The sequence below is a fragment of the Narcine bancroftii genome, chromosome 2 (genome assembly GCF_036971445.1).
Source record: "Narcine bancroftii isolate sNarBan1 chromosome 2, sNarBan1.hap1, whole genome shotgun sequence".
Taxonomy (NCBI): domain Eukaryota; kingdom Metazoa; phylum Chordata; class Chondrichthyes; order Torpediniformes; family Narcinidae; genus Narcine; species Narcine bancroftii.
This window is the reverse complement of record NC_091470.1, coordinates 335,540,301-335,555,471: the sequence shown is the minus strand read 5'-3', so window position 1 is coordinate 335,555,471 and position 15,171 is coordinate 335,540,301. Positions and strand designations below refer to the sequence as shown.

Sequence of the window (15,171 nt, the reverse complement as noted above, 5' to 3'; positions counted from 1 at the left end):
ACTGAAAAGTACTGTATCTGTGTTATCGTTCATCAAATAGAACATGGCAACCACCAGCCAGCTCTCGCAAGAGGTTGGCCACCCCTGCCATGGGCGTTATTTTCTTACTTTCCCTGTAAAAGCATAATTTTTATATTTTTTCTTTATTTTTTTTATTTCGGTCATAGTCGGATATGTGGTAAGTCGGGGAATGCCTGTATCTGCATACCCTACACAGTACACACTTAGCAATCAGGCAAATCTCTTAAGATGTTTTAAGATGTTGGAATTTGTTCAACAATATTGAAATCTTGATGGGATATCTTTCAGCAAACAACTTCTTGTGAAAAAATTTAGCATTTTAAAATTCATCATGAGTATAATGTCTTCAAGATAAATGGGACAGTATGAAGCTTACTCCTTTTATCCAATATACAATTAATCCTATGTAGAATGGCAATACACATGTAATTTTTATTCATTTGTGGGATTTGAACATTTGGTGGGGCTTTAATGCCTAAGCTTTGCCTGAGGTGGTGGTATTAGCCAGCCATCTTTCAAAGCAGTGATTTGATGTCATTAAGTGGCTTGATGTGGGTGAGTTTCAGCATGAATGAAGTCGTATGTGGACAGGACTGGATAAAGTGGTCAAATTTTCATCCCTGAAAGTGATTTAAAAAAAAATCACTTGGGGTGACAAACTGTCCAACAGCTTTTGTATTGGTTTTTCACTGATTGCCACTTTTTAATTTCCATTATTTTATAAAATGTACTTTATCAAACTAACTTTGTGGTTTTTAAACTGACATTTCCAGGGTCATTAGTTCTCACCATGAGTTACTTGTTTTGTAACATAACCAGTGCTGTACTAGCACCAGTATTAAATAAAGAAGTTTATTTGACAGAGAGAACATAATGAGAGCTTGCCTCTAGTGTTTTATTTAATTTACTTACCCACATTTATTGTTTCTCCATTTAAAGCTCCAAAAAGCACAATGCTAGTGTCCCTCAAAGATCTACAATTCAATATAGAATAAAATATTTAATGCAGATCATCAGTCTTGTGATGCAAGTGAGACACTTCACAGCGTCTTTGAAAAGTCAAATTTTGTCGAAACATTTAAAGAAATTATCTCCCATGGGGAAAATAATTTAAGCGGTACACAGCAAATTGTAAAGAGAATTTGGGTGTAATTTTTTTGTTTTTTTTTAAAGTAGAAGTGTGACCAAACGATATTTTGCCATGAGTGGAGTTCTGAAAAGGAAGTTTGAAGAAGTGGAGGGTGATCCCTGTTACTCCTCGTCTTCTCCTTCATCGACCTCCTCTTTGTCATCGTCCTCTGCAGCATCTTGTTCTCTGTCCTCCAGCTGGGACTCTGATGACGACAACTGTTGTGAAACATGGGCATCGAGACGTACCGCAGCTTTCCCCTCTTCATCTTTTACTCGTAAGTAGCCAAAGTAAATTCCTGTTTACGATTAGAGAGCTCATTGAAAATATTGGTTTCCTGGTCTCCACACACGTCCGCGTCATTTCTCAGCTATTCACAGAACCTTTTAAAATTCTGCTTGCCTCCCTAAATTATTTTCCTCCTGTGGTTATCACAACATTGCTAATTGTTCATATCATCTCCTATCCTTTTTCAATCTTAAATGATTTATTGCATTAAATAAGAATTTTAATATCTTAGTTAACATTATACTCGTGGCACAGAAATTGGCCACCAGCGTAATAAGACCATGTTTCCGCCCCCCCCCCCCCTGAGTACTCATCCCTTCACAAATTTCTGTTATGTTTCCCTTGTTGATCTGCACCTGAAGCCTGTTCTCCATCATGCAGAGAAGATTGAAAGGTTGATTTAAGATGTGTCAAATTTATCGAAGGGCCAGATGAAGTGAATAAAGAGAAACTGTTCCCATTGCTGGTAGGGCTATGAGACAGAGGATGGAGATTTCTGATTCACTGAAGAACCAAAGGTGACACTATATCATCTTCATACAATGAATATTTATGATGCAGAATTCACTGTGTGAGCAGAATCCTGACTTGCAAAAAGGAACTGGATAGCTACTTGAAGGTTGGGGGGGTGGTGGGGGGAGGAAAGCAAGGCCAATAATCGGGACGACGGCGCAAACTTCATCATTTGGCTCTGTTAGATGCCACAATTCCTGGTGTTCTTTTTCATGGCTCAGTGAGCAGCAAGACCCGTGCAGATTTGATGTCTGATATATTGGTTCAAGTTTTCAAGCAGATATTAGTGAAAAACGATGGTCTCTGAAGAATTATTGACAGTATTGCTCTCTGCTAAGGTGATAGGATTTGAATCTGAATTGTTCCTTCTTCCTTCCCACTATGAAAGTCTCCGCCAATATATCCAAGGTCAGAAATTAATTTTGGCAATTAAATGCAGTACTTAAATATTATAGCTGTGGATCAGTAGACTTAGAAAAAAATCTGCATAGTTAGCTAGGAGGAAATTGAAGGTGTATTCAATGTGAATTTTGTTAAAGATGAGATTGAAATTGTAGCCAGTTAGGATGAAGAGGGAGAAACAATGTATGAGCCGTGTTTAGAAGTTGGTTGTCAGCCCTCTATGCTGTACTGTGTAGAATTGTAGTTTAAGAATTGAGGGGTAATATAACAAGTGTATAAGTGTATTACTGCTGTGGAAAAATATTTGTGCCAATGGCATTTTCAAACAACGGGGCTTGAGTTGAATAATTCACTTAAAATAGCTCTGAAGTATACAACTTCCTCAAGTGGATAAGATGTCATGAGAGAGTTCCTTAAAACAAGAAAATCGTCAGCAAAATCTAATTACAGTCTGGCATTTTCTCAGCATTAAGGCATCTGCTGAGGCTCCACATGTCTGGGGTATTTGTTTCCTTTTCTTTCTCAACGGTGTTATTTCTTTTTCTTTTTTTTAAAAAAAAAGGAAAATGTTGAAACCACAAAGTTTTTCGTTTGTGCTGATTCTTGTTTTCAACTGGTTTTTGTCTCTTACTATTGGTTTATATGGGAAAATGCAGAAGTTTTGGGGTTTTTTCTGGTTAACTGCCATCAATTAATTAAAAAAAAAATTTTAAACTTGGACATACAGCATGGTTACAGGCCCTTTTGGCCCATGATCCCATGCCACCTAATTGACCTACAGGTATGTTTTGAATGGTGGGAGAAACAAAACCTACGCAGACAAGTGGAAAACGTACAAATTTGCAGGACTCGAGTCCCATTCCCTGGCACTGTTAACAGCATTGCGTTAACCATGCCACTCATGGTTTTGTAGAACATCAGCGAGCAACATTTGGACACTCATGGGCACATGCTCACCAAGAAGAAATACCGAGCAGCTTTTGGTCATTATATTAATTCAACCACTGCTCCCCCACCTTTCACATATCCTAACATTCAAGTTCAACAGTTAAGGGGGCAGGAAAGGCATGCACTTCCTTGGAGGAAATTACTTTTCAGCTTTGGCTGTCTGATAGCATTCATACCTAGTATCAGGAGGATACTAGTTTAAGTGTATTTCTCCCCCCCACCCCCCACTTCAGAAACTAGCACGTTGTTCAGGCTGACATCAATCCAGTGCTGTGGAAGAGCAGTAGCATCGCAATTGGCAGCTGGTATGAGATAACAGACTCATTTGTCTCAAGCATTGATATAAGATGCTGCAGAGACTCTCGAAACCTCTTTCCCAGATTAATCAGCAAAAAAAAGTTATTAGAATTTTTTTTAATTTTTAGATTTTTTAGAATTTTTTAAATTAAAAAAATATCAAGTTTAAATTTAGACAGCATGGTAGCAAGCCATTTTGGCCCACGAGTCTGTGCTGCCAAATTTACACCCAATTAACGCACCTCTGCTACGCTTTGAATACTGGGAAGAAACTGGAGCCCCCGGGGAAAACCCAAGCAGACACGGGGAGAGCGTGCATACCCCTTACAAATATTTGAACCCTGGTCCCGATTGCTAATGCTATAAAGAAATTGCACTGACCGCTACATCAACTAATCTGCCCATGTCATGAACATGTGATGAAATGTGTGGTTTTGCAGCAGCAAGATAAAGCAAACGTTTCTATAAACTACATTTCAAAATAAATAAAATAGTGTGAGGAGAAGAGACGGTGTGTCTGTGGTTCATTCAGGAATCTGATGGAAGTAGAAAAGAAACTCTCCTTGTGCCATTGAGTTCTCGTCTGCAGACTCCTTTACCACCTTCCCGATGGTGGCAGAGTGAAGAGGGCATGGCCTGGGTGGTCCTTCAGACACCGCCTCTTGAAAGATGTCCTCAGTGTGACATCATAAGCCGAATTAACAATTTTTCCTGTCCTGAATATCCTGAGTGTTGGTACCTCCGTAACCAGTCAGAATGCTCTCCCAGAGATCATTTAGTCATTTATGATTATGTGATGACCAGTTAGTTTCCTCATGTTGTACCAGGGATCATGCCACAAAACCTGAGATTTTATTTCCTTCTGTGCACTTAATAAAGTTGGTGAGAGTATTCTTAAGATTGTGACCTGTTGGATGCTACTTGATGGTTAAGCCCATGTTAATTTTGCATCCTTCTAACCATGCTTCTTTTCTCCAGCTGTGCCCATCCTGAAACGAGCTAAACGTACAAGAAAGAACCATGTCCAGTTTGACCGTGTGGTCGTGTACTATTTTGCACGGTGCCAGGGGTTCACCAGCGTTCCAAGCCAGGGTGGCTGCACCTTGGGCATGGCCAACAAGCACAGCTCGTGCCGGCAATACACACTGGCAGAGTTTGCCCATGAACAGGAGCAAATTCGCTCAGAGAAAATCAAGGAAATCTTGAAAGAACAGAAGCTGAATTCACTAAGGCTGCAGGTACAAAAAATTTGGGATTTTGTGAGTTCCATTAATGTAGAGGATGGGAGAAATAACCCAGAATGAAATGCACTTTCCAGTCCCAACAGCATCTCGCCCATTACTTAGAGGATTTGAATTTTAATGCCTACCATTTCTTGTATCTGGAAAATTTGACATCAGTAAAAATTATATAGGAGCTGAAGTTTGTTGCAAAAATGCTAATACATAGAGCTTCAGAATTTGTGTCAAGACTTGGCTCCAAATACAGTTAAAGCTTCATGTATCAAATACAGGCCATATTTCTATTTAGCTGTAAAGTGTAGCCACATCATTTGTGCATGTCTCGAGAAATGAAAGCTTAAAAAAATGATTTATTTATTCCATGAGACCAAATTTGTTCTATATCTCAAACTTTTGAGTAATGATGTGTGAATTCTGTGAGTACGAATCTCTGTAACTTGAGCAATTGTGAGGTAGGAGTTTTGACTATTTTCTCGCCTTATAAGCTTTGATACTCAGTCATGGTGTATCACTGCAGTAAAATGATTTGTTCTTTTTCTTCCCTGCACATGGCAGTTGACTAGGAATGGTACCGCTGATTCTGAAGAGGCTGATCGACTCACCATTGAAGACATTTCGGATGACGATATTGATATCGGCGAGGTGGAGCTAGACAGCAGCTTCTTTCCACAGCCACACCCAGCCAAGAAACGGCATGCAATGCTAAAAGCAGCTGGAGTGAAGAAGATTGATCGTGAGGAAAAACGAGAGCTGAATGCAATCAGGATGTCACGCGAGGACTGCGGTTGTGACTGCAAGGGTTTCTGTGAGCCAGAAACTTGCAGCTGCAGTTTGGCTGGAATTAAGTGCCAAGTAAGTGAGCAGCAGATTGTAATTCCTTATATTATACTGAGAGACCTGTATGTTTACTTGTGCGGCATTACTGGTAGGCTCGCTTCAATAGAATCACCAGTTTTCAGTTGCTGTTTTGAAGCTTTCCTCCCATATTCCTTTCATTTTCAATTCAAACTTAAAAACTGTCGACATTGGTTGTGATGGTAACCAAGCATTTGTCCTAAGTGTCTGTCTCTTGACCCGTCACAGTGTTTCTCTGTATCTGACTGTGTCAGCATCTCTTAAAAAGAATCCCGATTATGAAGGCTGACCCCTGTTTAATATCGGGGCATCACCATTTTGGACCCGGGCTAATTTCTATTGAATGTGTTCAATATTTGGCCTTCAAGAAAGGCGAGTATTGTTTTTCCCCCTTTCATTCACAGTCAAGGGTTAGACTGCTCACTCAAGCAAAGTTGGTGTCTGCAGAGAGAAACCTTAATTATGCTGTACTCTAACTTGGAGGCAGTGTTTGGAATACAGGCATGGCTTCTTGGCAACTCCTTTAATTTGTATTAAGAGAGAAAATCTGAATGGCAGAGTAGAATCAGTGGCATTTTCAACAATTAAAACATAATTAAAATTAAATAGTCTGCAATACTCTAGATTTGTCAACACATGTGGCCCATTCTGTAAACGTCTAGCATAGTTTATTGAAATGCACATTAGTTCCTCTGTGTCCAGACCTGAAATGTTTAATTTTGTGGAGACAGAAGAGTAGAGGACCAGACATCTCTGGTGTTTTTACTGAACCCTGTGTGGCTTGAAACAGAAGCTCTTTATTTTAATATGCTTAAAAATAAATTTTAAGATTGGAACTTGAAGATTTTTTATATATTATATAATATATATTTTATATATGTTATATATTATATGCCAAATGTGTCTGCAGCTTGTGTTCATATTAACAGAGCAATTGTAGACGTGCAAAAGTGTCTTGTCATGTCATGTGTCTGAACTGTTTCCAACCCCTTTACACAATAACCAGATTGATTGCATAAGCAAATTCTATGCACAGCAAGAATATAAAAGTTACAAGTAAGGTTGAAGTACAATTAATCTCTGACCTAATTTATTGAAGGACAATACGCAAAAGATTTGCAAACTTATCTCTGTTCCCACCTAGTTTTCTGTCGACTTGTTTTGGCCATATTAAGATTGTACAGAAAATGTAGCTCTTTCAGTGCCATGAGATGTTTTAATGACCAATTGAAAGAACTTTCAATTGATAGACTTTCAGCTGTCCTGCAGAATTTCCCAAGAGTACTCCTCACCTCAACCTGAAAGTGAAATACCATCCTGGATCATATTCAATCCTAGCATGAGGCTTGGACTCCGTTGGAGACTAATGCTACAAAATAAGCCAAATCAACACAAATCTAGGATTGAAAATTATATTTATTTTTTCTCTATTGTTACAAAAGTCTATATTAAAAACCAAGAAAGTTATACTACTGACCATTTTAACTTCATAGGTTTCCACTGAGAACTATCAGAAGCTTTTCAAAGTAGTCAATTCTTTATTAAGCCAAGTGTTGAGGTGCAAATTATAGCATCCACAGAATGGTGCCTCCTCCAGAAGTGTTTTTGCTCTATTTGAATGCATTTATATATCAGCCATGGCTGAGAAATAACATTACTTTTGATTCGAGGCTGTTGTTTCACTCCCTAGTCTAGAATCCTGAGGAATAACCCAGTGCATAGCTGATGAGAATGTACAGTACTGGCTGTTTAACATGTTGCCTATCTGTTTAACCATAAAGCAGTGCTCCTAACTGTTGGAGAGATCGCCTAACAGAACTTGTAGCCCTACTTTTGAAAGAGAGTTAAGGAATTTGGTGCCTTGGTCACACACACGCTACTCAACAAAAATAGATCAGCCAGTCTGAAATAGAAAATGCTGAAAATATTCAAACAGGCCAGGCAACATCTATAAAGAGAGCAATGGAGTAGGCCATTTCAAGAGAGCAATGGAGTCAGCCATTTCAAGAGAGCAATGGAGTCGGCCATTTCAAGTCCATGTACCTTGCTTGATTAACCCTGCTTTTTTTTTCTTCAAAGATGCTGCTTGACCTGCTGAGATTTGGTATTTCTAATTTTCAGCCCTTTTTTTGGTGCACTTCTGTACTTGGTGTTTTCCTGTTTGAACAGGTCTTTGAAAAGATTGTTATTATAGTAATGTGATACAGCTGAGTACTTGGCCATTTCAGACAAGTTAATCAAGTAGGTTTGTGTGAAACTGGAATGATGTACAGACCTGGTAAGGAGAGGAATTTTCCTTCCCTAAAAGACATCAAGTGAAACTAATGGGATTATAAAGTCTTGATGCCTTTGCTCACTTTTAATGATGTCAACTATTTCCACAATTAGTTTATATTGTTTGAATTTGGACTCTCCACAGAATTGATCCAATAAATAATCACTACACTGTACAAACACATGATAGTAATGGGTCAGGTGAATGTAGAGAATCTTCTGCCCAGAGTAGTGGAATTAGTAATTAGAGGACATAAGGTGAGGGGAGGTGGTGGTGTTGGGGGAAATGGTCAACAGGAACTTTGCAGTACATTTTTGCATCTAGTTTAGTGGGTGTATGGAATGAGATGTTGAGGAGGTGGTTGAGGCTGGTACTATTCCAATGATTAAGAAAAATTGACCAGATATGTGGATAGGATGACCTTAGAGGGATGTGGCCCAAACACATGCACGTGGGACTAGAGTGTGAGGGACATTTTGGTTGGCTTGGGCAAGTTGGGGTGATGGCCTGTTTCCATGCTGTGTAACTCTACAGTTGCCTCAGTTGTATATTATAGCTTAGAATGGGCTAAAATTTCTGTGAGCCTTCTAATGGCTTCTGGGGATGAGTTGTGGGTTAGGGTTGTCTAAATAACAGGGCTGACCAGTTGTTCAAAGTCAGGGTGGGTTGTCTGAATTTTCTCTCCTCTGATTTTAAAAGAAGCCTTATGAGTTTGCATCACATACCTAGTTGCAATTTCAATCCTTACATTTCACTCCAGCAATACATAAATTATTACAGCTATCATTTGAAAATGATGTCCTTTCATGTTGCAATAAAAATAAACTTCATACTCCCAATTTTTACTTCAGAAATTTTATGATCAGTTATATTTTTACGTGTGATATGGATGAGCGATGGCAACGAATTTCCTCACTTTCTTTCTTTACAGGTTCAGTTTTCTCTTTTCCTTCAGTAAGAAACGATCCTTGACAACAAATAATTACAATGAGAAGCAGTAGGTTATTTTGCCCCCTTGCGCCTGCTCTGTCATTTATACAATCATGTTTGGTCTGATCCTGGTTGTCGGCTCTCCCTGCCTGATCCCCTCAACTCTCCATTCCTCTTTAGTCCAAGAATCTTGCCTTCCCTATTTCAGATATCTCTGTGAAAGAACATTTCAAGTAGTTGCAACCTTCAAAGATTTAAAACAAATTTCACATTCTATCATCTATATACTTTATTGTGGGACATTGAAATTTAAAAAAAATTAATCTAGAACAATGAGATCTGTCCCTTTTCATCAAACCAGGGTGTATAGTTTCAATCTATCCCTGTCTTTCCTAACATACAACCTAGCAAATCATTTCTTCACCTCTACTATTCTTGACATAAGACAACTAATGCAATGTTCCAAGTATGTTTTCACCAAAGTTGTAACAAGATTCCCCTGTTTTGTACGAAAGGCCAATATTTGTACTCTTAATTGCTTGTATAGAATTTGATAGATCCATTTGTATTCTTGTTTAACATGAATTGAGGTGGAACCTATTGGGTTTAGATCGGTCATGATCTCAAAATGTTGGCAGAAGCTCAAGGGCTTGAATTGCCACCTTGTTTTAATGTCAGGAGATGCTTGTAAATAATTAAACTGTGTACTTTTTTTTGTTATAACAGATGGATCGCGTGTCCTTTCCCTGTGGATGTACGAAGGATGGTTGTGGTAATACAATGGGTAGGATAGAGTTCAACTCTGCTAGAGTACAGACGCACTTCATCCACACCATCATGAAGCTGGACTTGGAGACGCAGCAAGTAAACAGTGTGAATAAGAATGGAGAATCCGAGATGTCGGTTTTGGAAAATTCTCAACATTACGGTTACTCAACAGACAAAAACATGTTCCAGGATAGAAGTGCCTCCGTAACTCCAGCTTTTCAGTACAGTGAGGAGTCTGATGATAGCGAGGAAAACAGCTGCAGCAGTGACATGACTGATTCCACTTCATCGAATTACAGCGAGGAGGCAGATGAGGGAGCCACTGATCATTTCTTGGATAATGGACCACAGTCTCATCAGACTGCAGACATAGATGATGATGGACTAGCTCGGATACTCCACTTCAACGATTCTGACACGGAGTGTGGTAACGGTGCTGACAACAGGGATGGATTTCCATACTTCAGCCCTTCTGACTTTTTCTGTGAGACTGGTGACCAACACAATGGCATGGAAAGCTTCAAGTTCAGTGCTGAGTTTTACACTAATCACTTGTCCAGTTTGGATGAGAATGCTAATCAAGAGGGGAATTTCCTCCTGGGTGATACAGCTCCAATGCAAAGCAACAACCATGTCTATACCCCTTCTCACTGCCCAGAACCAGCCTCAAAAAGCTACACTGACCTCAGCCTGTCAACTGACTCTTTCGAGTTTTTCCAGTCATTTTCAGAATTCAACTATGGATCATTTCATAACCCACAGAAAGACTACGAAAGCGTAGATAATTGTCCAACACTCCAATTTCAGTTCCCTGGGTTTCCCAGTTTCTCTCAGGCTACTGACCCTGGTAGTTGTTTCCTGGAGTCTCTCATTGGTCTAGCTGAACCAATCACAGCAGACTCATTCCCAGAGCCCCCTACCCCTTTCCCTGACAGTCAGCACCTTGAAGAAGCCATCAAAACCTCCATCATGGAAACTGTGAAGGTTTGACTTTTGGATTATTGAAAGGACTGGTTCCAAAAAAATCCTTCAGTTCTTTTAAAAGATAACTGAGCTACATCTTAATGAAGTAACTGATGTATTTCAGGGCAGGGGGAAACACAATTAATTAAAATGTCAGGGAATCTTTCTCTAATAATTAGCTCTCAATTATATTCATCTTGGATCCTGTGAAGCTAAAGTGGCAAAAAACTCGTCGTCAATTGGGGGTAACTTTTTGAAAGAACTAGATATTGAAACCAGATGAGTATCTGACTCATCAGTGCTGAATATAGATGGTACTTTAGTAAGGAGTGAGGCAGGTGACAATGGTAGAAGTCTATTTGCTTGGCTTCTTATCAATGGATATCTCACAGATAAAATTATTTGGACAGTAATAACTTGATGTCTTTGTGACCAGCCCTGTTCAAAGTGTCACATTCCTTTCATCAGCCCCATTCATCTTTCTTAAACTGTGTGCCATCTCATTTTCATTTCTGATATCAGTGGGCCATTCTAGAAATGGTACCAAGTTGCTGCTAGATTGTTATAATCTCATTCCAGTGCCTATTTCATGAAATTGCAAACAGTGGTTTAGCCTGATGCTTGCTTGTTCTTTCCAGTGAAGATATCAAAATTGCACTTGAGAATGGGTGCCTTGGCTGTTTTCATTACCAACCACAAAGTCTAAGGCCCAAAGAGCATTATAATTGTTGCCCTCAGCCTGGCTGAGATCGACTATGTAATAATCCAGCCACTGAGCCTGAGACATTTTGAGATTGTCGAGTTTAGTAACGATACATTTGTACTCTGCCAAATTTTGGGGATCCCTCTCGTTACCACAAAAAAGGTACTTGTTTGAGAGAACATGTGCATTGGTTCACACCCACTAATTGGTGCTCTGAGAAAACTTGCTCCATTTGTCTCGTGAGAGCTGTAACTGAGGTGGCCCAATGACAGTCTAGATTGAAGTAGTTACTTACTTTTGTAGGAGGTAGTGCCCCTTTGATGATGAAAACATCCAGGTGCACAATCAGGCACAAGGAGAAGTGGAGCAGACAAATTGTATCTTGGTGAAAAGGTATGTGTGTGTTTAAAATCCCATCTAAATTGGTGAAAGGAAAGGGCATAGAGGAATTTATGGACTTTTAAGGACTGATATGGTTGGAATTGGACTGAGAAAGTCATGTTCCCTAGAGTACTACCAGAGGATACACTGACAAACGAGGTCCTGGCCAAAATTTTTAATTTTCTTTCTTCATTAGGTTTTTATTTCCATTCAGAAATAGAATTCTCAACCCTACACATTTGAATCCAGATATTCATGATAAGTTTGCAACTCGAGTCCAAGCTTCAAGAAGGCTGGGGACCATTACCAAAAATGGATGTCAACTGCTCACTAGAAATCTAATGCTGTGGTACATATACTTCTCATTAGGTGCTGTTATATCAAGTGCCGAGCACTGATACTGTGCCAATCTTCAAATTTATTGTTTTATGCTACTTCTCTCTGGTCAGCAATCTGTTGGTTGCTAACCTCCTGTCTTATTCACTGGATGAATAGAATGTGGAATAAACATAATTACTGGATTCTTTACACACTTCACAATGGAATAGGATTGAGCCTCTGCATTCTTGGACAAGAAGAGACTGCACTCTGATTAACTTACACATTTTATTCAAGCACATCAAAACAGAAGATGCTGAAAGTGCAATGGAGATCTTGTGACATGAATTTTAAACGATTACACTATCACAACTTGACACTCACTGACCTGCTCTGCATTTTCAGCATGTTATTCCGATATTCACAGGCTCTTCTATATATGCAGAAGGTAGACACTTTGAATGACAAGGGGTTAATTCACAAAAGAACTGACTTACTATGCAAAGTCTTAACTACAGCTGAGCCCAACACATGATTTGTAAGTGCAAAGTACATTGATAAAGCCAACTTGAGACAAGGTCTTAAATAACAAGAGGTTAATAAGTAATTTTTTTGTAATACTGAACCTCAAGTATTACATGTGCAGTTTTTATTTATTTTGTACTTCTGTATTTATTTATTTTTGTACATGCAGTACTGCAAGAAGCACTGTGGTTTAATAATGAAGCAATGGAAGTGCAATACAGCCTTCCCGTAGCACTGATCCCCTCTGATCATGACACTGTTATAATAGCTAAGTGTTTGCCTGAGCAGTACTGTCACTAGCCTTTGAGTCCCACAATGCAGCAGAGAACAAAATTACCTACAACCAGCTGGATTTGCAATGGTGGCTTCCACACTTTTTAATTCACCACCTCAAATGCTCTTGTAGTCATGAGGGGCAGACTTCATCCTAATGTTTTCCACAGCCCAAAAGGGTTCTGTTCTGCACAACCCAAGGTTGCAAAGGCAAAAACCCTTACTTCTGCCTGAGTGACTTCTGATGCAATCTTTTCTTATAAAATCCTAGTGACAGTACTACTCCAGTCAAGTGGAGTACTTATCAAGAGTTCTCGGCTTCTCTCCAAGATCTCCACAATTGAGGGTACTTTAAGATTTGAAAATTTCCTTCTGGTAGGATGTCATTTTTTTAAAAAGAAAAAAATAATGTGGATTGCATTCAAAGAGTGTTTTGGGCTGTATTTTTGGCTTGATGTTTGTAGCTCTAAAGGTGCCAGCTATATAAAATCTTTATTTAAAAAAAAATCTGCTAATATTTGGGTTAAGATTTACAGTATATAATTTATTGAAATTCTGTGAGGAAGTGACATATATGGTTCAACCCTGTTCAAATATATAGAGGAACTCTAAACATTTTATTAGCAGAGGGGGTAATAGAGGGTATTAGCAATAAGAACCAAACGTTGAAACAACTCAAGCTGGCAAGGATTTATAATTTAAAATTAACGCAAAATGAATTATTTTTCAAAGAGCTCGCCTCTTGAAAAAAAATTTCCCCTCTTTATAAACTCTTGCTAGATTTTTGAGAGCGGTGGCAAACTAGTCACTTTGAAAACTGTTGGGTGTGTGCAGTACCCTTTCTCTTGGCATTACCATGTGGGACAAGTGCTTTATGATTATGCGCAAAGTCGCCCCGTGTTCTATCTTGCAGCAAGAATTGTTCAATTGGGTTAATTATTCATAAACAAATAACACATTTGTAATTTGTACCTAAATTCCATGAAAACCAGCAGTACATTCTGTTAGTTTCCCATTCAGTGGTGATGTCTTGGCTTGCATTGTCATTTTTCTTGATTTTTAATTCAAATTGCGTGAAAATTAAATACATAAAATATTGGTATCTTGAAACTGAACAAATGCCCAGTTTCTCATTTCAAGGAATGATTTTTTTTAAAGAAAGATTTAGGGGATTAGGCTCTGCATGAAGTGCTGTATAAGCTAACATCTCCGCTTTGTGAATGGAAATAGTTCAACGTTTCTGAAATACGGATATTCCATTTTTGAATTGTATGTAATGAAATGTAATTTAAAAATTGCTTGACTTGAAGAATTATTAAAAAGTTTGTAGTTGAATTGGAATCATCTACATTCTTCTGTAAAGTAACTTATTTACTTCCTAAGTAATTTCACTGAACATTATATTGGGCTTGTTCCAACAAAAGTCATTAATTTTTCCTTGAAATTTCAGTTCAATTTGGAGAAGGTTTTTTGAAATGTGGAAAACTAGCTTTGTGGCCAACTTAATGATTTATTTTCTTCTTTCCCCCCTCAGTAAAGTTTCTCTTCATAAGAATCCTGAACCACACAACATGCAGCTGTACTGCCCTTAAAATATCATTAATTTATTTTTTTTGTTTCACTTTTCTTTTGCATGTGTCTTAGAAACTAAATACAGTTTTCTTTTCAAAGGCACTAGAAGTATGTAAATAAGTTAAATGTCACTCCATTGTATGATTCATTCTTTTGCTTGTTTGTACATAAAAAAAGATGAAAACTGGTATTTATTACAAGACTGAGATAATGTTATGTATTGAAATGATTTGTCTGTACATCTCCCATTTGCCTTCAATATGTAAATTATATATTAGACATCAATAATTTTGCAGAATAGTACAATGATTATTTTTAAATGAACACATGCATTTTGCTTAATCTGTAAAATATGTTGGTGAATTACATGCTATTCATCCAAGCCATATGAAGCCATTTTCATCATACTTTTAAATAATAAAAGAATTATATATGCAAGAAATAGTGTTTCTCCCTTGGTTTATTTTTCCTTCAGAAATGCACTTGAAAATGTCCATGGGAAACTTGGTTGCTTACAGGGCAAAGTAAATAGTCTAATCCAATCCTGTTAACATCAGGCAGCAAGAAGCCAAACAAGCAGATCTGTTTTATACATTTAAATTTAGATGCACATCACAGTAACACAAGCCAGCTCTGCCCAATTACACCCAATTGATCTGCAACCCCAGTACATCTTGATTAGGAGGAAACTGGAACACCTGGAGGGTGGAGGGAACTCCCCACCCAGACGCGGGGAGAATGTACAAACATGCAGGATTCGAACCCCGGT

General features: G+C 38.4%; 1 protein-coding gene across 4 annotated transcripts in view; it reads left to right on the top strand.

The window, feature by feature from the left end:
• csrnp1b (cysteine-serine-rich nuclear protein 1b) overlaps positions 1 to 14,844 on the top strand; it is a 34,043-nt gene extending 19,199 nt beyond the window's left edge. For 2 of the 4 annotated variants that reach the window (XM_069922167.1, XM_069922163.1), the window contains exons 2-5: positions 1,198 to 1,427; positions 4,577 to 4,836; positions 5,395 to 5,691; positions 9,626 to 14,844. In XM_069922167.1, coding sequence (XP_069778268.1) covers positions 1,223 to 1,427; positions 4,577 to 4,836; positions 5,395 to 5,691; positions 9,626 to 10,657 — 1,794 coding nt within the window. In that variant the 5' untranslated portion in view covers positions 1,198 to 1,222 and the 3' untranslated portion in view covers positions 10,658 to 14,844. Of the gene's footprint in view, positions 1 to 1,194; positions 1,428 to 4,576; positions 4,837 to 5,394; positions 5,692 to 9,625 lie in introns of all 4 variants that reach the window. The other 2 variants (XM_069922166.1, XM_069922165.1) reach the window with 1 other exon arrangement.
• Positions 14,845 to 15,171: the final 327 nt, after the last annotated feature.